The 22,311-nt window shown below is 40.2% G+C and overlaps 1 protein-coding gene across 1 annotated transcript in view; it reads left to right on the top strand.

Moving 5' to 3' along the window:
• The window catches only part of ERCC8 (ERCC excision repair 8, CSA ubiquitin ligase complex subunit), a 747,007-nt gene that overhangs the window by 669,435 nt on the left and 55,261 nt on the right, over positions 1 to 22,311 (top strand). Inside the window, exon 11 of the mRNA XM_044063815.1 lies at positions 3,651 to 3,740. Coding sequence (XP_043919750.1) covers positions 3,651 to 3,740 — 90 coding nt within the window. The remainder of the gene's footprint in view (positions 1 to 3,650; positions 3,741 to 22,311) is intronic.

The raw sequence follows: 22,311 nt of genomic DNA, 5'->3' as shown, positions 1-22,311 counted from the left end.
CCTCATAGCCACATACATTCCCTCACAGGACAATGTGCTGGCAGACTCCCTAAGCCACTCTTTGGGGGACCCTAAACATACATGTTTTCCAGGCAGTCACTCTGTGGTGGAGCACACTTCAGATGGACATCTTTGTATCACCAACCAACCATCATCTCACGGAACCTTTTCCCTCAGCCTGGAGGACAGATGCCTGCTCCTTCCAGTGGACAGGGAAGTTCCTCCATGCTTTCCTTCCTTTACTTCTTCCAAAAACTCTTCTAAAAGCACAAAAGAAACCATCTAGACTCCTTTTAATGGCCTCCTTTGGCCAAGACAACATTCGTTTCTCCTTTTGTTTCACCTGGCAAAGGGAAAATACAGGAAAATACCTCTGCAACCAGACCTGGTCACTCAACAAAAAGGATTGTTTTTCCACCCAAATCTTTCCTCGCTCAGTTTGATTCTGTGGTTGATGTGATTTTAATTCCTCAAATACCCCTTTTTCTCTGAGGAAGTTGTTCAAGTACTACAAGAAGCCAGGAGACCCACTACTAGAAAATTTTGTACAGCTAAATGGAAAATGTTTTCTTATTGGTGCCACAAGTACAATCAGAACCCACTGTTATCACATGTCCCTGGTGTTCTGCAATAATTTTTGTGAATTACTTCATTCAGGCTTGGTTTACTCTTCTATAAAAGCACCCCGCTTATGGCTAGAGTGAAGTCAAGTCTCTTTGAGGTGAGTTCTGCATTTTAACACCCCCCCCCCCCCCAAGGAAATCCATCTCTCTCCCTTGGGATCTCAATTTTGTACTGGGAAAGCTTGCATTTTGTCCTTTTGAACCAGCATCTTCTGCCACTTCAAAATTTTGAACTTGGAAAAGTATTCTACTCCTGGCTGTCATCTCTGCGAGGAGAGTTTGAGTTACAAGCTGTCATGGCCAGTCCACCTTTTCCTATTTTCCACAAGGACAGGGTGACTGCCAGCGCTAATCCATCCTTCATGCCTAAGACAGTGAACAAGCTGTCCCTTAGTCAGGCTATTGACCTTCTCACTTTCTTTCCCAATCTCCAGAATAGCAGAGAATGAATCTTACATTCAAGCTATTCACCTTCCTAATTTCATTCCCAAACCCCAGAATGGGGGGGGGGGGGGGCAGACTCTTACAATCTCTGGACATTCACAGATGGCCAAGATTTTATCTGGACAAAACTAAATCCTTCAGGAAGACTGACCATCTGTTTGTGTCTTTTATTAGCCCTACGTTGAGCCAACTGTCTCCCAACAACCAACAAACTATTGCAACTTGAATCTCAAAGGCCATCTCCTTCTGCTATTTGCACTGTAGTAATTCCGTGCCTTCCTTCCCAAAAGCTGAATCCATTAGGGTAGTGGCTTTCTCAGGGACTTCTTGGAAGATCCTACTTGGTCCTGGTCCTCTGTGCGCACCTTCACTGTATACTGCAAAACTAATGCTTTATCCTGGTCCAGGGCTGCCTTTCTAGATCTGTCCTGTCTGGACTGCTAGACAGCTCATCTAGTCAGTAACCAGCCACCCTTCTGTGTACCTCCTTCAGCTCTGGGAATCACCCATATGTTAGGAATACTGCATCTGTTACAGTAAGTTCTTTCACAACTGTAATTAACATAGAAATAAATGAAAATTGTAGGAGCAGTACATGCAGAATAGTGATCTGGAGGAGGGTTGTTGAGGTTTAAGGGAAGACAGGAAGTGAGTAATTTATGTAATGTTGGACCAATGACAGTTATACAAAAGAAGACGTGATGTGTAATGTATGTAATTGGGAAGATGTTAATATGGTTTGTTTTCTTTTATATAAATGTATGTTTGCCTATGTCTTGAGTTATAATTCAGTAAGAGTGTTAAAAGACAGAGAGAAAAATGCCAGAGATTGTTGTGGTGACACCCTGTTGGCCCAGGCAATCTTGGTTCTCCCTGTTAATGGTATTGGCCAAAGGCACTTAGCACAGACTTTCTCATTTGCTGGATCTGCTGTCACAATCTCTGGACGACTGTTGCACCCTAGTTTGGAAAAACTTCAGTTGACAGCCTGAATGATTCAGTTTTGATTCCATTTAGGCACTTGTTTCATGAGGGTGTGCAGCAGGTGTTAAAGAAGGTCAGAAAGCCTGCTACTAGTAAATCTTATATTTACAAATGCTTAAGGTTTTCTAAGTGGTGCCTAAATGGAAGCAGATGATCCATTGAGTTTAATATCCATCTGGTCCCGAAATATTTGTGTGAGCTACTTCAGGATGGCTTATATGTATCCATTAAGGTGCATTTAGCAGCCATCTCAGCTTGTCTGACAGTGGACTCTCCTCTTCTCTTTTGATAAAACAGTTCATGAAAGAAATATTACATATGAGCCCCTCACACAAACTAATTCTTCCTTTGTGGAACCTAGATTATGTTCATGACAAATTCAGCTTTCCACTTTTTTGAAACAGCTGGTCACACTAATCTCAAGTTCTTAATGTGGAAAAATGTTTTGCTTTTTGCTGCAATACCTGCAGTGTGAGTTTCTGAGCTACAAGCTGTCATGGTGGGACACCCTTATCTGATTTTCATGGAATAGGGTTGTGTTGCACACTAATCTTTCTTTCATGATAAAAGTGGTTTCGGAATTCTCTCTCTGTTCATCTCCCTGTGTTCTTTCCAGAATTTAAGATTAAAAAACACAAAAAGAAAAATCTAGCAAAGCTAGACTTTCACTGTGTGATTCATTAAACCTCTTGTATCAGAGGCAACATGGGATATATGCAAATTACCTGTGTTTCCAAAAGTCAAACGTTCCTCTTATGCTCTGCTGATAATGCCATAAGAAGGCAGAAACATGCATGTCCACAGCTAGAGGGCTTGGCTTTATTGGCCTAAAATGGTCCATAAATAGACTTAAAAGTAAAAGAAAATGTCATGGACATTCAGAATTGCCATTTAGCTGAAACACCTGTTATCCTTAAAGGTGTGTGTTTGGTGAGAGACAGTAAGATGGGAGGGCTTCTGGCAGCATGAGAAAATGTTACCTGCTAAGTAGTCGTAATGCCTGTGATGTCAGTCCTGTTGGTTACAAAGGATGGACTTTCTTCTTAACCGATTTGTCATTAAGGCAAGTGCATCACTTTTATTTATGCATGTTTTACTGCCTTTTCTATGTATTTGTATAATCTCAAGTTACAATATGGATGACTTTGGGGAGCGACAAATTATTCTTCAAAGAAATAGTAATGGCTTTTGGAACAATAGGGCCAAAGTTGTTAAAAGAACTCAAGAATGCATGAAACAGCTGAGCAACATTTCCTACAACTGGTGTGAAAATACAAAAAAAAAAAGTATTTGTTAAATAGGATCGGTACATTATCCAGTAAGTAATGATGTGGGAGACATTTTGGCAGTCCTTATTTGTCATTGTAGGGTCATTACAGTGTTTTTCATGGTACGTGTTTGCTTATGAACAGTGAGCACCATGCAAACACCTATAGTAATATGAATACTACCTTGAGTCTCCTCTGAAAAAAGGCCACTAGTCTAGTGGGACAAACACGGTCAACAAAGGATAAATAAGTAAATAAAAATAATTAAAATTATGCTTTTTCACTTATGTAACAGGATGGATTTTGACAGGCATTCTGTCCCTTTTTGTAGGAGCTTTATAGTGGTGGTAAAGACTCTAACATTCTTGCTTGGGTGCCAGTACCTCGAGAACCAGACCTTGAAGAAGGTGATTCTGGAAAGGTATGCAAAGTATCGACTGCCTTATTCTAGAGAATTTATTAATTAAGTACATCATACAAGAGAGTAATAAATGTACTTTGCTATATCTGAAGATGATTTCATGTTCATTTAATCTGCAACACCAGGCAGAACAGTCATTTAAACAAAACATTTTGTGCAACCTGCAGATTGTTTTTTTGTACGTGATAATGTAAAAAAAAATCTGGCAGTGTCTTATGCAACACTGTATATCTGAAAACCTAGTAGTACTGTACATTGTGAGACATGAGTTAAGCTGGCTGAAAACAAGAATGTACTATTATGATGTACGGATTGTTGATTGCTTTATTTCTTGAAGGCATACCTTTCTTTTAAGATGCAGGTTCCTTTAGACCCTGTGTTTAGAAGAGATGGCGGTGATGGTTTTGTCTAAGTGTAAAAAGGAAAGGAAAGGATTAGAAGTATATGTTTATTGTAAAACACAGTGCAGTTGAACTTGTGTTTGAATTTTATTTACATTTGGTATCATTTTAATTATCACTTCTATAGTGAAATGGGTATACTTCAAAACGTTGACTGACAGGAAAGTCGGTGTTCACATTATCAGGACGAGAACATTGAGGCCTCACAATCTCAGTGGGCTGAAGCATCAAAAGCCCACAATGTCAAACAGTGGCAGTATTTGTTGGAGTAGTTGGAATTGGTGTTGTGACGCTCCTGCACTGGCCCTGTAATCAAGGAGCCTCAGTCATCACCACTGGCAACAGTGAGGGGCGTACACAATGGGACTATTGCAAATACACACACACAGTAAAATACAATTTCCCTTGAGAGCTCACAGAGAGCACAGTCAGTCTGGGGCGGTTTTTCCCCTTTTACTCCAGATCCCTAATAAGACTCCCATTGACACAGCTGTAGGGTTGAGATCTCAGCTGAGTGGCCAAGTTAAGACCTCCAGCACCCTCTTTGTCCAACCAGTGCTTCGTGTTCCTGCCCAAGTAGCTGACGCACACACACTTTGAGATTTGATTTATACACACACACACACACACACACACACACACACACACACACACACACACACACAAAACAAAATTCACAGCAGCTTTCAAATAAAACTTGTAATCCACAAAACGAAGCAGCTTTTCAGGCAAAACAATAAAGCCCTGAGCAGGGCAAGCTTAGAAAATTATGAAAAAAAAAACCACGGACGGCTCAGCACACTTCAGTTCACTTTATTCCACAGAAACACAGCACATTAATGCTCCACCATACGTTTTCGTTTTAAAAATCACTTTTAAAAATCATAATTTATTGTTTTGCCTGAAAAGCTGCTTGTTTTTGTGGATTACACTCACACACACACACAATTTGAGATTTGATTTATACACACGCATACACACACACCTGGGGAAGGCTGGCACAGGTTTACTAGCTGTGCCCCCCTTTGCCCAGACTATAAGGTAGTTATAACTGATACCAGCCAGTTCTTTATCAGCTACTTTAAGGCCCTTAGCAAAGGGTGCCCAATCTTACTGTGTAATGTTACCAATAATCCATATGGTAGTTTTGACCAAGACTTGCAAGGCTATTCAGGAGTGGCCTGTATAGTGTCACCAATTACATATCCATGTACTGTAAGAGCTTAAATATCTCTAAGCAAACCAGCCACAATTAAAAGGTTTAAATATATTTAATAATAAATAATAAAAGAACAAAAAAATACTCAATAACAAACAGTTACTTCAGAGTTCAGCATCACAGGAAATATTTTAAAACATTATTGCAGGACAGCCTCAAATAAATACAGAAAACAGCTAAACTAATCTTTACTATATTCCTATCTAACGCTAAGAGATACTATGCCCCAAGTCAGCCCGCGGGCTGTATGCGGCCCTCAGAGCTCTTCCATGCAGCCTGCAACCTTTAACTGCAACTTCAGTGTAAAAAATACTTTTTTCATTTGGATTTCGTGCCAGTGACTTGTAACCACAACGTGCACATGCGCCAAAGCACCCTTCACGTTTTTGCGCCGAAGAATCTCTGTGTGTGTTCGTGCTGAAGAGGATACAGATGCCAAATGAGAGCGCCAGCCTCTTTCCTTATTGGACTAAAATGAATCATTGTCAGCATCTGATTGTGCTGCAGACTTGTAAGCATATGTCTTTGTCTGTGTGCAGAGCATATTACTTTGTAGCAGCACTGGAGTTGTGGTTGGTTGCATGTTGTTAATAACTATGAATTTGAAGTAGTTAACTTCATTTTGTCTGCAACATATGAGTATACAGATCCGTATCGGATCCGAGCCGGCAACTTTTTTTCTAGCATCTGCTCCAAGCACCAAGCTCCTCCCCTTACCCATAATGCCCTACCATCTCCTATCTTCCCCCAGATCTCGTTTGTCGCACCAGTAGTGTGCATCGTGGTCTCCTTTGCTCTGAGCTCAGGTATAGTAAGTGGTATTATTACTTAAATCTAGTGTATGTCTGAGTGATTTTTTTCCCTTCCTTCCCTTGTTTAGTGTATCGCTTGTTCATTGGTTTAAGAAAAAAAAAGTTTTACTAACTTGGTAGAGTAGTTGTTGGGCCTGCCTTTCCCCTACCTGTGTTTGTGTGTGTTTTTTTCTGGTAGGTAGTATTTTTCCTTTTGGGTGCAGGACCATGGCTGATCAGCAAAAGCCTATTTTCAAGAAATGTACAGTGTCCATAAGCTCTCCCTGGCTGATGGTCACACTCTGTGTGTGATTTGCTTGGGAGTGGCACATTTGTCCACTCAATGTGCTATCTGCACCGGGTTCAATCCGAGGGCCCTTAGGGATCGGAAGGCCAAGTTAGTAACCAAAGGCCTTCTCCCCGCTGCCATGCTGGAATCTGCCACGGCCGCGGTTTCTAGTGTTCAACCTCCCACCCAGAGAGGGACTCGACCTCCCTCTTCTTCTTCTGGTGATGGGTCTAATAAAGACAAAGACAAATCTACAGTCAGCGTAGCTGACAAGAAAAAAGAAAAAGACAAAGAAAGGCGCAGAGAGGATAGGGAGATGATGGACAGACATCGCAAGAGATCCTTGGACAGGGAGGTCTTTCTTAGTCCACCTTCTAAGGCCATGAGGCCTGTTTCTCCATGGCTCCGGTCTCCTAGTTTCACACCGGAGCCGTTGGAATATTCGGACCAGAGGCCTTCCTCCCCATTGCGCAGACCAGCCAGATCCGAGTTGATGGCCTCTTTGTGGTCGACTCGGAGTTTATCGGACATGGACAGGATGATGCGGAGATTCATTCAGACCCAAATACAGATGGGAGTCTTGCCAGGCCCCTCTCCCTCTGGAGGGGGGACCTCCATGCCTTTTTTCTGCCCCATCTCTCCTTCAAGGAACCGTCTGTGCCGAGCTACCAGCTCCGAAAATCCTCTGATCCAAGAGCCCCAAAGCATGGATCGGCCTTCATAGTGGTGGAGAGGGTTCTCTCCCAGGGATTGAGACCCCAGCCCATCCCCTCAGGTACCACCCAGGCCCCCCTGGATTTGGCGACGACTCCCTTCATCCTGTCTCAGAAACAGCCCATGCCAGAGGATCCCCAGGTTAATTTCCCTGAGGAAACCCCTGCGGCTCACGAATCCCCTTCTGAGAGTCCCACTGAAGAGGGTCACCGTAAGCACAAGTGCAAAAGGAGACACTTGGACTCGCCCGAGTCCCTCACTGTGGACACTGACTTAGATGAAGGAGAAGGTTCCCCCAGGTCATCTCCCGAAGACGTCTCCTTTGGAGAAATCATGGAGATCCTCTACCAGAGGGGAGGCTGGTCAGCCCCAAAACCTTCTGGGGATGAGTCAGTGTTCCTGGAGGCCTTTGGTACAGGCCCATCTACTTCCTGGGTGTCCCCGCCAGCGGACCCCTTGGTGGACCTCATCACCACGCAGGCATAGAAGGAGCCTGACATCGTAGAGCCCATCCCCAAATGCCCTGACAAAATGTTATCTCCCCCTTCCGACAGACAACCTTGGTCAAAAGGAGAACCCAGTTGATGCTATGTTGGTTGTAGCGGCCACAAAGAAGGAAATAGCACAGGAGAGTTCCTCAGTCCACCCTCCAGACAGGGAGTCCAGGTCGGTGGATAAGTTTGGGAATCACGTCTATTCCCCAGCGACCTTTTCAATCCGTGCGCTGAATTATTTGGCACAAGTGATCCGGCAGGTCCCCCCGTCGATCAGTCCGGATCAAGCGTCTACACAAGGTTCTTTTTGGTGCCAAAAAGGACGGGGGACCTCAGGCCCATTCTAGACCTATCAACATTAAACCTGTCTGTAGCCAAACAGAAATTCCAGATGGTCACCCTACAGTCCATTCTACCTTATCTCTGAGAGTGTGATTGGATGTGCTCGTTAGACCTCCAGGATGCTTACTACGACATCAAAATACACAGAAGCTCCAGGAAGTTTCTGCGCTTACGGCTGGGAGCCAGTCATTTTCAGTTCAGAGCCCTACGCTTTGGTCTCACCACAGCCCCCAGGGTGTTCACCAAGATAATGGCAGTTGTAGCGACTCACCTGAGGCTTCAGGGTGTTCAGGTTTTTCCATACCTGGACGACTGGCTCTTCGCTGCACCCAACAAGCATCACCTGTGTCTGGCCCGAGATTACTTCATTCGGTTGGCAGATCTACTGGAAATTAGTCAATGTTCAGAAATCCCATTTGCAACCAGTACAAGTTCTAGACTTCATTGTGGCACAGCTAGACACTTTGCAGATGAAGGTATTTTTAACTCCAGACAGGATCTTACACCTCAGGTGCCACATAGCTCAGATAGCGAACTCCAAGTCTCCAAAGGCGAGCGAGGTTCTCCGGGCTCTGGGCTCCATGGCTGCCACCATATCGATTCTCCCTTGTGCACGCCTTCACATGCGGGTTCTTCAAAGGACTCTGGCTGTTCAATGGTCTTGGCTAGACCTGCCCATGGCATTTCCGATCAAGATCAGTCACGTCTGCAGGACGTCTCTTCTTTGGTGGTTAAGTTCACCGGAGATATCAGAAGGATGTCCCTTCATATCATCACCAGTCCAAGCCACAGTGACCATGGATGCCTCCCAACTCTGCTGGGGGGGACACTGGGAAGGACAGTCCAAGGCACGTGGTCCCAGTCAGAGACCAAGTTGCACATAAATGTTCTAGAAATGAGGGCAGTGCTTTTAGCATTGAAAGCCTTTCACACTGTCCTTCCTCTCTGATTGATTGCAATTCAGTCAGACAACATGTCGGTTGTCTGGTATATCAACAAGCAGGGGGGAACCAGATCCTACCCCCTATGTCGCGAGGCCATGAGAGTGTGGGAATAGGCGATCTCCACTGGTCGACTTCTGATAGCAATGCACATCCCGGGGTGCTCCCAACATTTTAGCGGACAGATTGAGTTGGGCTGTTTTGATGCCGTATGAGTGGTCTCTGAAACAGTCGGTAGCAGAGGAGATCTTCCTTGCATGGGGTCAGCCTTGCTGCGATCTATTCGCATCTCCTTCCAACGCGAAGTGCAGCGAGTTCTTCGCTCTGATTCCCTCACCAGGGGAAGTCCCCAGAGACGCTCTAGTCCATGCTTGGCCCCCCAGGCTTCTGTATGCTTATCCACCATTACCACTCATTCCGAAGTTTCTTCAGAAAGCTTGCCGACTGCGGTGCCAAGTGATCCTCATTGTCCCGTTCTGGCCTCGTCAGGTTTTGTTCCCATTCCTTTGGTCTCATCTCTTAGCTCCTCCGTGGGTTCTGGATCCCTGCCTGGATCTAATCTCCCATCCATCGGGGGTCCGTTCGCCTGATCTGGGCAGCCTCAAGCTGACAGCCTGGTTGTTCCAGTTCTGTTGATTGCCAGGACTCCCGGTCTTTCATCCCCTGTAAAATCCATTCTGGTGGCTTCTCTTAAAGACTCCACTAGGAAACTTTATTGCAGTAAATGGAAGCGCTTTTCTATTTGGGCCTCACAGAGAAAACTAGACCCCTTTACAGCCCCTGTTCCAGCAGTGTTGGATTTCCTGTCTGGCATTTTTCAGCAAGGAGCTAGTTCCTCCACAGTGAAAGTACAATTGGCAGCCATTTCCAGTTTTCACGTTGGTGAAGACAACATTGCCTTAGCCTCCTCTAGACTGTGTAAGGTCTTTTTTAAAGGTACTTTTCTGTTACGTCCACTTGTCAAGGATTCAGTGCCTCCTTGGGACCTTACCTTTGTTTTACAGGCATTGGTGGCTTTTCCTTTTGAACCTGCAGCTTCGGTGGATTTGAAATTTTTGTCCTGGAAGACCGCTTTCCTAGTCGCCAATACATCTGCTAGGAGGGTTTCTGAGCTTCAAGCGCTGTCTGCCGTGCCACTGTATTTGGTCTTCCACAAGGATAGGGTCTCTCTCTGTACTAATCCTTCCTTCTTACCCAAAGTGGCATCTGAAGCAAACATAAACCAGTCCATTAATCTGCCCATTTTCTTCCCTAACTTCCAAAATAAAGGTGAATAGAAACTTCATTTGTTAGATGTTCATAGACTGCTTCGTTTTTTATCTTCATAGAACAAAGTCTTTCCGCAAGACTGACCAATCGGTTGTTTCCTTTTCCAAAGCATTTATGGGAAAAGCTATTTCTAAAGTTTCTTTGGCCAGATGGATCACACTTTGTATTTCACATGCCTACAAAGCAAAAGGTTTATCTCCTCCTGGTATTGTTAAGGCTCACTCTACCAGATCTATGGCGTCTTCTGCTGTCTTTTGGTCTAGGGTGCCTTTGGACGACAATTGTGCAGCAGCGACCTGGGCCAATTCACATACCTTAATTTCCCATTACAAATTAGATCTGATTTTTAGGGGTAGATCATTCTTTGGCTCTGCGGTGCTCAGGAATATCCTTCCATAAGCGCCTGCCAGGATTGGAGTAGCTGGGGACTCTGTCCCACAGGTTGCAGATAAAATTAAGTCAACTACTTCAGATAAAGAAGTTATGTACTCACCATAACGTTCCATCTGAGTAGTTATACTTCATTTTTCTGCAACATTCCCTCCCTCTGTCCCCCGTTCCTTGTCCTGTCTTTCAGGTTTGGTTCATTGGGCTAAGTTGCTTATGTTTTTAGTTGCAGCAAACTCGATCTGAGGGAAGATAGGAGATGATAGGGCATTATGGGTAAGGGGAGGAGCTCGGAGCTTGGAGCAGATGCTAGAAAAAAAAAGTTGTCGGCTTGGATCCGATACGGATCCGTATACTCACAGGTTGCAGAAAAATGAAGTATAACTACTCAGATGGAACGTTATGGTGAGTACATAACTTCTTTTTTTTGCAACTAGTTTAGCTATTATGAAGCCCGTGGGTCTGTAAGTAATTTAAGCTGCAGCAAGTGATGGTGCCTTTATTAACTGAATGGTTTAGATGTGCATCTGTCCAGACCTGTCCAGCGTTTCTGGGCAGGGGTGAGCTATTTGTACACTCCTCCTGATGATACTTGTTCCCTGTTCTGCACATTCTTTTCCTTTATTGTTGTTTCCATTGTAGTACACAAAATTTGCCTCACTTTACTTTTTGTATTATCATCATCATCATTATTGGCCTTTGGTGTAAAAAATGTGTGATTGTATATCTGCCTGGGGGTTAGTCATTAAATAACACCTGACATTGCAATTTTATTCCCAAAAGTGCATATCAGAACAGATCCCCATGTATTCTCCTCTGTTTAAGTAAAAAACGTCAATACTTTGTTTTTCAGAAAGTGGCGGTTTGGGGTTTTATTTCTAACTGTAGACATAAGAGGTTGTAACTCGGATATGGTATGGCAACACCAGTGGTGTGAAACCATATTAATATTTGTAGGGAGTGGAATAGCATACAGTTTTTAATCCCATATGGGAGGATTGGCATAACTTGACTGTTAATATATCATTGCTGCTAGGGATTGTAATTAACCAAGAAATGTTATTTCCACTCTTATGTCTTATTTTATTTCCTCCAGTTTGTGAAATGACTATTGAATAGAAGATAAAATCAGTGACAGACTCCCCACTCTAATGGCCAGAAGGTTTTATGTCCCTACTGTTTCTGTGTGATGTATGAAAGTAGCTTGTGTTGATGGAGGAAAAGTGGAGAACTCTGTAGTTAAGATTTTTGCCACATTTCTAAAAGCAGAGATTCTTGATTAATTGGGTCCTCCATGAGCTTGCTTAGATAAACTCACTTCTCCAAGGTTCAAGACTAGCTGAGTGTAAACAGAGTAATAAGGAAGTGAAATACTGGCTACCCTTCAAACGGTTTAGCAGTGTGAAAGAGAGGCAGACTGTGGGAACAGGTATGCCCACAATATCCAAAACTTAATTATTCTGCAAGAAGATGCACTTTACATTGCTACATGTTTTACTGAAGTTTGTGGAGATTTTCTTATTTAGAAATACATTTAAAGTGTATTGGGACAAATCAGAAATATTAGATATTTAATTTTGCAGAATATAATATTGAATAGATAAACCCTAACAAACTGATTTGTGTGTAGACATCAGTTTAGAAAACTTTCTACCCTGAATATGTGGATATTTGTTCTGCCATTTTTATAAAGGGAACATAATTTATTTTAATTAAACGTTTTTGATGCAGTTAACATCATGTCCAAGTGCACAGCAGTGATCTGATTTAATACTTTTGTGTGTGTGTGTGTGTGTGTGTGTGTGTGTGTGTGTGTGTGTGTGTGTGTGTGTGTGTGTGTGTGTGTGTGTATGCCCCAGTTATGTATACCTAGTGGTTAGTGTTATTCAGGCTCAAACCCTGTACCTTGGGTACAAGGAACAAGAGCCAGAATTCTCTACCTATACCACCACTTGTGGTTCTAGGAGTTGATTGAGGATTTTACAAGGAGCTGAGAGCTTCGGGGGAAGAGAAGTTTAGTGCTGCTTATGCCAAGTCTGCTTGCACTGTTAGTAGCACAACAGGTAGTATACTTGCTTTTGATGCAGAAGGCTGTGGGTTCTACTCCCACAGTATGCAGATGGATCACTGATACTGTACTGTGTTGTACTTTAAAGGGAGTAGATGCTGCAGTCCTGTGAATGTTCTCTGGAGGAGTGACCTAGTAACTATGAACCTGTTATCAGTTTGCCATGCATTCCCTATTGCAATATTACTAGCTTATTTTTGTAATGTAACGTAGGCAATTTATTCTTCAAGGGCAACAGGTACTTTATTTGTAGATGAAATGATGAAATATAAAGTTGTTTGCTGTTAGCAACCTCTTCATTAGTTATAGATCCCTTTAATGTGGAATTATTATGACTTTACTCAGAGAATTTGCATATTTACTGATATTGGTGAATTCTAATGACAGAAGTTTGAGTGGCCTTTTATGGTTGAAATTTTCTGAAATTGGTAGTTTTGTCATTATTGGTTCATACATTTTGCTTCATTGCTTACTAGAAGACTGTTCAAAACTACATATTTAAAACACATTCTAACAAGTGGTGCTGTATTTTACAAGGAATATAATTTAATACAATCAGTAAGGTGAATCAAAAAACATATACATATATGCATGTCCCTAAAAATGTGTGCAAGGAGCCTGTGATTTGAAAACAGCCCAAAGGTAAACGTAGTCCTCTACTGGCCAGATGCATTTCTTTGAACGTGAGTTTTAATGCTGCTTTTTCCAGTTATGTGTCTTGACTGCAAAAAAAAAAAAATGAATGAAACATAATTTACTCGTGCATATCTTGATGGAGTACAGGTATGTACTGCAGGCTTATGGTACCTAAAGGGCATAGGCTTCCAGAACAGGTGACTCTGAGAAGCAGCAGTAACTGTGGGTGCAATGTCAGTATTTTGACATTGGGCTAATCTAGGAGGATGCCTAGGAATTTTAGCAAGTTTTTTTTCCTACCTCAGTGTGTGTTAGACAACTGTTATGGTGCTGCAGTTATATACAGTTTTCATAGAGTTGTTTATTTTCTTAAATACAGACCAGTTGGTGTAATGATTATGGCCTTTGCCTCCCATGCATAAGGTACAAGGTTTGATCCTGACCTCCAGCCAATGCCTCAGTTTGCATGTTCTTCCTGTGTCTCTGATTACCCATCTGAGCAGACTGTGGTCTTGTCCAAGACCCTCACGACTGATTGCATGAGAACATTGCTATTAATGTGATAATCTGTGGGGATCACTCTCCCCAAAGAGGATGATGATGCATTTTTTGGCATTTAGCTTGAGGCCATGTTTCCGACACCAGTCATTTGTTTGGGTGAGACCCTCTTGTAGCTTATTCAGAATTGTTTTATTAAGTCAATAATGTGAATTCTTTATTGTAAATTTGTTGGCTTATTTTTTGTGGATTACAGTATTGTAGGACTGCTAATGTTGACATTTTACGTAGTTGGACTGCTGGAGTGTTTTTTCCCAGTGAGAATTGGTAGCGCTGTAGTGAATAACTAAAATGAAAGTGGTATTGTGTGCCAGTTTTTTCTTTGCAAGTGAATGAGTTTCCTTGGGTAGCATGCAAAGTAAAGTGTTTAACTTGATGGTAGGGCTGTGATTAGGTTATTGAAAGCTACCATCCTTGTACCAGTAAGAAAAAAAATGAACTAAGATGTAACTGTTAGATTAAGAATTAGAATGAGAATTAGAGTTTTGAAGCAAATATTAGGCATTTATTACATTTATTCATTGTTCAAATGCACCTACAGTACGGCCAGGAGGTCGACTTTGGTCGCCCGTGGCAGCAAGAGAGTTAACTATACGATATATTTTATATGCGGCCCCAAGATAATTTCTTTTCACTTAATGTGGCCCCATCAAGCCAAAAGGTTGGACACCCCTGCCCTAAGTCTTGCTTACAATGCAGGTGCAGCTGCAGATGATGAGCGGATGTTTCCAGGTCAAAGACAAAATACAAAAAGCACAGTCTCTCTCTGAGAGAGTTCTTAAATTAATAGCAAACATTACTGCTGGGTTAGCCTGGATGACATCACTTTTTGTCACCTGACTTCAGCTCCCCTTCTAAACCAGAAACTTATAGAATTTTAACATCCCTGTGTGAGAAATACATCTCTCTCAGATGTTTGCTCAGAACTGTGTAGCTGCTAGGAAGTCATAAAGCAATAAAACACTTTACATTTTAGACCTAGTAAGTACTTTTCTTTCCAGACAATATTAAAACTTCTACCTTTAGACATTGTGTCTGCTATTGAACTGAAACTGAGAGATAACATCTTTTGTTTATGGCCCAGCTTTGCAAGTTAATCTTCTGTGTTCCAGCAGGATATGCTGTGGTTACATTCTTGAAGCTCAGTACATAACATACAGTTCTGTATAAATCATATCAATACTCCCATATGACATAGGATTATTTACAAAATTCCAGATAGCTGGGCTGGGAGTGTCACAGGGGTTTTGCCCTTTCTCAGCTGTAGTGCAATCTCTGAGTTAGTGTGTGTGTGTGTGTGTGTGTGTGTGTGTGTGTATGCATATATATATATATATATATATATATATATATATGTATAGGTTCCATACACTAGATCGAACTTTCACCAATTCAAAATAGTGCATGGAATGCTCACTGCAGCGAAAGTGCACTTGCGCGAAATTCAGTACAATGAACGGGTGTTGTACTGAACTTCCGTGCAGTACTCACAGACCTTAGGGTTAGGGCACGGGTCATGGTAAGGGGATAAGTCCAAAAAACATACAGAGAGGATACACCACGGCAATCGAAGCCAACCAAATCAACAGCAAATATATTCCAACTGCAAATGTATTCCAAAGACGAAGTTTATTGAGACAAAAATAAAAACAGTGAGCGCTTTCACGTCCCCAGGACGCTTCATCAGACTTAATTATATTTCTACATCAAACATCTTATATAGTATTAAAAAAACTCCTATTGGGTGGCTACTATAAAAATTCAAATAGTAAAAAGCTTAATCATTAGTGCACATAAAAGGAAGGGAGGGAAATTTTAACACTTCATAATCAGTAACTGTTTAAAATACATAATAGTATCAAATTTTATATATACATAAAAGTATCTATAAAAAATATCTATAAAAAATCTAATCATATATACAATTCCATCAACGTTTAAAAGGTTTATCTATTAAAAATGGTCTTAAGGAAACTTTATCATTGAGACCATGACCCCTGTCTGCTGCTAACTTGATTATCCACTTTACTTCTTTCTTTTCTGTATTATTTCGCATGCATCCTAACCTTTCTGTCCTATAAATATGTTCTAGTACTATAAAATGAAAAACGTGTACTTATCTCTCTGAAGAACATGGTTAGCTAAAGCGTTCAGTTCATTCTCCTTATTAATAGCATAGACATGTTCTCTAATACGTTCTCTCAATGTTCTAGTGGTCATACCTACATAAAAACTTAGGCATTTCTTACATTGACCTAGGTAAACCACATTCCTACTCTTGCAATCCGCATATTTATTGAACTTGTATTTCTTCCCTGTATCTGGATGTATAAATTCATTAGAGTTTTTAATATAGCTACATTGGTTACATGTACGGCAAGCATGGGTGCCTTTCCTTTGGGAGTATATGTCTCCTATTATCATAACATAACAGTCTCTTTAAGGACTGTGTATTCTTGTAGCTAAAAGATGGTTTGTCTCCTACTATTTCCTTAATGTTATCATCAAGTTGTAGAATGTTCCAATGCTTCTTAATAGTATTAACTACAGAGGTATTATTATTAGTATACGGTATAACTATCCTTTTTTTATTATTAATAACATGACTATATGTATTCTTTGGTAAAGACATAGTCCTATATAAATATGGTCTATCCTTTCCTTCTCGGTCTATCTTCTATAAATTAATAAGTTCTCTTTTAAGATAGCCTTTGTCTATAAATTCGGCTTCTATATTCTCAATAGCTTATACAAACACCGAATCTTCACTGGTAATTCTGGAAAAACGCACAGCTTGATTTTTAACAATATTTTTATATATATGAGGAGGATGCGTACTATCTCTATGGAGTATAGCATTCCTTCTACAAGATTTACGAGAAACCTCTGTTGTAAGTGCCCCATTCACTTTCTTAAGTAGAACATCTAAGAACTCAATTTTTACTTGTGACGTAGTACTGGTCAGCTCTAAAAACGTAGTAGTACCATTAACATGTATAATGAACTCATTAAGGGTAGTTAAATCCCCTCTCCAAACCAAAAAAACGTCGTCCACAAACCTTCTATAACATCCAATATACTGAGAATAGACAGAATGTTCTAAAATATAAGTAGACTCCCAATATGCTAAAACCAAGTTAGCATAGGAGTTGGCACAAGATGTGCCCATTGCTACACCCTTAACCTGAAGGTAGTAGTTACTTTGTGATGTAAAAACATTGTTCGACAGCACCAAATCTAACAGCATAGTGATCGTAATGACTTTGTTGTTGGGCATATCATTGTGTAATAAAAATAACCTCAAATATTCTATTCCCACTTCATTAGGTATACTTGTGAATAAAGCTGTAACATCCAGTGTAACTAAATAGTCAGATTCATTTATTTCATTATTCATATTATAATTCGCTAGAGTTTCCAAAAAATGTTGAGTATCACGAAGAATAGAAGTAGTTTTGTTCACTATTGGCCTAAGATGTTTCTCTATGAAGATTGAAATACTCTCCGTCAGCCAACCCCTGCCTGATACAATGGGTCTAAGTGGTGGACAACTCATGTCCTTATGTATTTTTGGAAGACCTCTAAACACTGGAATAAGAGGTTTCTCAACTAAAAAATAATAATATAGAGTCTCATCTATTATACCACACAGAAGCATATCATATAAGTCAGAATGCATTACTTTAATGAGTTTTTCTAAACCTGTGGAATCAAGTAAAATATAAGTACTGTTGTCCATTAGTAGCTCTGTAATTTTTATATCATAATAAGTTTTATCTGGAACTACAGTTGCTCCTCCTTTATCTGCAGGTCTGATAACTATATCTGTATTCTTCCTTAAAGTGCCTAGTGCTATTTTTTCTTCTTTTGTTAAATTAAAAAATTCAGGTTTGGTAAAGGTGTTTTCAAATTGTAGCAAAAAATCATTCATGCAAGCTTTTTCAAAACTTTCTAATAACGGATGTAAAGATGGTACATAGACAGAAGGTTTCTTAAAATGAATATTATTATCAACAGTGTTGCCATTGTTAAACTGTAGTGCTAAAGCAACATTTCTAGTGAATTGTTTCATGTCAACAATAAGTTCACTTACATCCACATTCTGGGAAGGAATAAAAGAAAGACCTCTATTTAAAACTGAAAACTCATGTTCTGTCAGTCTATAGTCAGAAATGTTCACTACTAAGTTCGTTGTACAGGTCTCAACGACTTGTGTTGAAACTCTAACTGACCTTCCGAAGTTTTCCGTTTCCTTCCCTGATACTGAGGACTCCAAACTGGTTTGTTCACCTCCCGAAAAGGTAAAGGAAAATGGAGGTTGTTGGTATCAAATCCTGCATCACTACGATTAGTTCCAGCAGGTAATGCAGTTTTCCTACGCACAACTTGTTCTACTGTGGCCAAACTATCATTGGAAGAAATATCCATAGTTAAAGAAGGATGCACGCATGGCAATTGCTTAGCGTCTCTTGTTCCTGGCACATTAGAGATGACTGGACTGGAAGTAGAGGGAACCAAAGAAGGTAAACACTCAGTCTGGCGATTGCTGGTTGTAGCTGTAGTAACATCGATGAATGGTCGACTGGATTCCCTCGGCCATTGGAAAACGTTCCCGCTAGAAAAATCTGAACAATCTTGTTCAAGTTTTTTCTTTACTGTCCAAAGCTGTCATTGTAGTACTTACGTCAGAACGAAAATTGTTAAGTTGTATATCAGTCAAAGAAGATAACAGTTGTTTCTCTAACATAAATGCTTCTTGAAACAAAGCTTGTTCATTTTGTTGATATTGTTCAACTAAAAGCCTCATATATCCATAACTAGTTTCTAGGATTAGCTGCTGCTACTTTACCAATAAATCTGGATAAGTAGAGCCAAACATAGGCATTTTTAGAACGCGAAGCCCTCTAGGTGCTATCTTAAATTTTAGACAGGCTTCCATATGTCTTTTTTGCCATTGAACATTCTTTATTTTAGTTAAAATGTCTTCTAGTTTACGCATTGCCTGTAAAGTCTCTATATGTATAGCAGAATCCTTCTTGTTAGAAAATGTCTGAGTTAATTCTGCATGTGAGAAACTTAACAAGGGATTTTCTTCTAAATGCAACAACTGTTTAAAGTCAAGTTTCTTTAGTGGTTCCATTGTTTTGGTAGTATTAACATCAATGGTCACTTCTGTCATGTTCCTGTTGTATTAAAAAATATATATAGTATCTGTAGAGCGTATAAAATACTAACCAGGATAAAGTATCCTCTCAAAAACAAATAAGTCCAAAAAACATATAGAGAGGATACACCACGACAATCGAAGCCAACCAAATCAACAGCAAATATATTCCAAAGACGAAGTTTATTGAGACAAAAAGAAAAACAGTGAGCACTTTCACGTCCCCAGGACGCTTCATCAGACTTAATTATATTTCTACATCAAACATCTTATATAGTACTAAAAAAACTCCTATTGGGTGGCTACTATAAAAATTCAAATACTAAAAAGCTTAATCATTGGTGCACATAAAAGGAAGGGAGGGGAATTTTAACACTTCATAATCAGTAACTGTTTAAAATACATAATAGTATCAAATTTTATATATACATAAAAGTATCTATAAAAAATATCTATAAAAAATCTAATCATATATACAATTCCATCAACGTTTAAAAGGTTTATCTATTAAAAATGGTCTTAAGGAAACTTTAGTGCAGCTGCTGATGATGAGCGGATGTTTCCAGGTCAAAGACAAAATACAAAAAGCACAGTCTCTCTCTGAGAGAGTTCTTAAATTAATAGCAAACATTACTGCTGGGTTAGCCTGGATGACATCACTTTTTGTCACCTGACTTCAGTTCCCCTTCTAAACGAGAAACTTATAGAATTTTAACATCCCTGTGTGAGAAATACATATCTCTCAGATGTTTGCTCAGAACTGTGTCACTGCTAGGAAGTCATAAAGCAATAAAACACTTTACATTTTATACCTAGTAATTACTTTTCTTTCCAGACAATATTAAAACTTCTACCTTTAGACATTGTGTCTGCTATTGAACTGAAACTGAGAGATAACATCTTTTGTTTATGGCCCAGCTTTGCAAGTTAATCTTCTATGTTCCAGCAGGATATGCTGTGGTTACATTCTTGAAGCTCAGTACATAACATACAGTTCTGTATAAATCATATCAATACTCCCATATGACATAGAATTATTTACAAAATTCCAGATAGCTGGGCTGGGAGTGTCACAGGGGTTTTGCCCTTTCTCAGCTGTAGTGCAATCTCTGAGTTAGTGTGTGTGTGTGTGTGTGTGTGTGTGTGTGTGTGTGTGTGTGTGTGTGTGTGTGTGTATATATATATGTATATGTATATATATATATATATATATATATATATATAGGTTCCATACACTAGATCGAATTTTCACTAATTCAAAATAGTGCATGGAATGCTCACTGCAGCGAAAGTGCACTTGGGCGAAATTCAGTACAATGAACAGGTGTTGTACGGAACTTCCGTGCAGTACTCACAGACCTTAGGGTTAGGGCACGGGTCATGGTAAGGGGATAGCCTGTCCATAGGGCTATCCCCTTACCATGACCCGTGCCCTAGCCCTAAGGTCCATGATGACTGCAGCGCAGTGAAGGACATAGCAATGTTTTCCACTATGGTGCGATAGTCATGAACCTTAGGGTTAGGGCAAGGGGATAGCTTTACTAACTATCCCCTTACCCTAACCCGTGCCCTAACCCTAAGATCCGTGACTATCGTACCATAGTGGAGGACTTAGCTTGTTTTTTATGTCCTCCACTGTGCTGCGGTGTTTTCGGTGAAGTGCACTTGCGCAAAAGTTCACTTTCACAGAAGTGAGGCTTCCTATTACAAGTTCGAAGTAGTGAACTTTCGTTCTTGTAATAGGAATCCATATATATATATATATATATATATATATATATATATATATATATAAATGTGCATGGGGTATAGTGGGGCTTGCCCCTCCCCCACAAGGAATATAATGTGATATTACGTGCAGTCAGTGTTTCAGGTGGTCAAGATATTAGAGCTTCAACATTCCACTGTCAATGATGTCAGTGTAAACATTTTGGTAAGTCAACTTTGTAACATAAATCCAGTGAACTGTATAATGTAGCCAGAGGCTCACAGACTGGAATGGAATAGAGAACAAACTCCACGTAAAAGTGTTGTGCTGTGACATAGAGTCTTGAGTAACTGCTTGTTCCATCATAGGATATCTTATGGTCTCTTGTCATCATCTTTGTCCTGCAGGTAAGACTATATGAGTGTTGTCAGCAACAGGTATCACAGAAGGGTGTGGTGCTGGTTGAACCGCTTGGAGTAATCCATATGGCAAACAAATTAAGAAGTGATTTTACTTTCCCTAATGATGCCACTTAATACTAGATGGTTTGCATTCGTGTTACTATATTCATCCCATGAGAATGGATAGGTGGTATTCTGTGACACCATCAGCAACTTTAACAATACTGAAAGATTTTGATTTTGTATTATACTAGTATTAGTTTTCTTCAGTGTATGATTTACATTCATTTAAAGAATCCTGAAATCTTAACCTGATAAATTTAAAGTGGATGTATTTTGTCATCTTTTTTTAATATTATAGAAATGTTCTGTCTTTGCTTATAATGTTGTCTAGTGAAAGTCTGATATTTGGGTCTATATTAAATCAGCGAATGCTTAAAATAGCGAGCGCTGATTTATCAACCCATTAAGAACGAAACCTGAAAATCTTGAAGACACGGAACCAATTTTTTTTCCCAGGGAAAAAAATCTCTGTTCCACAAAAAAAACTTCAAAACAAAATAAAGTGGGGGGCTTCATCCCCCCCTACTTAAATATACCAACTGCATGATTGCACCACAGTGGAGGAAATGGCAAAGTCCCGAAAACGGACCAACAATTTTTTTCCCTGGGGAAAAAAAAAATCACTGTTCCATGTCTTCGGCGTTTTCAGCTTTCACTCTTAATGGGTCGATAAATCAGCGTTCGCTATTTTAAACATTCACTGATTTAAAGGGAACATCTGATATTTGGTGACAGTAAGACCTAGCATTTAATTTGTTTGCATTTTACATTCCCAGAAAGTAGCTAAAGACTCTACACTGTCTGTTATACCCCTTTTATTTCCATCCAATAATGATTATACTTATTATGTTCTTATTCCTATATGATTATTCCACATTATTTTGCTAAATCAGTTTCTTCAAAAAGCCCAGTCCAATTTACCATTACCCTTTCGGTAAAGGAATATCATCTGCTTACCCTCCTTCTCCATGCCAATCAGCAGTCTAAGTGAAGTTGGCTTTTTGTTAGTAATCATCTCTGAAAGCAGTTTAAATGCTTCTGCATCATAGTTCCCACCCACCTCCCTTTATTGGAAATTACATTATTAGAGCCTTTAGTGTGTTTTCTCATTCCATTCTCTTGAACT

Source organism: Protopterus annectens, chromosome 2.part2 (assembly GCF_019279795.1).
Source record: "Protopterus annectens isolate FY-2018-M chromosome 2.part2, PAN1.0, whole genome shotgun sequence".
NCBI classification, from domain to species: Eukaryota; Metazoa; Chordata; order Ceratodontiformes; family Protopteridae; genus Protopterus; species Protopterus annectens.
The sequence above is the reverse complement of the archived record's forward strand: the minus strand, read 5'-3'. Positions and strand labels throughout refer to the sequence as shown.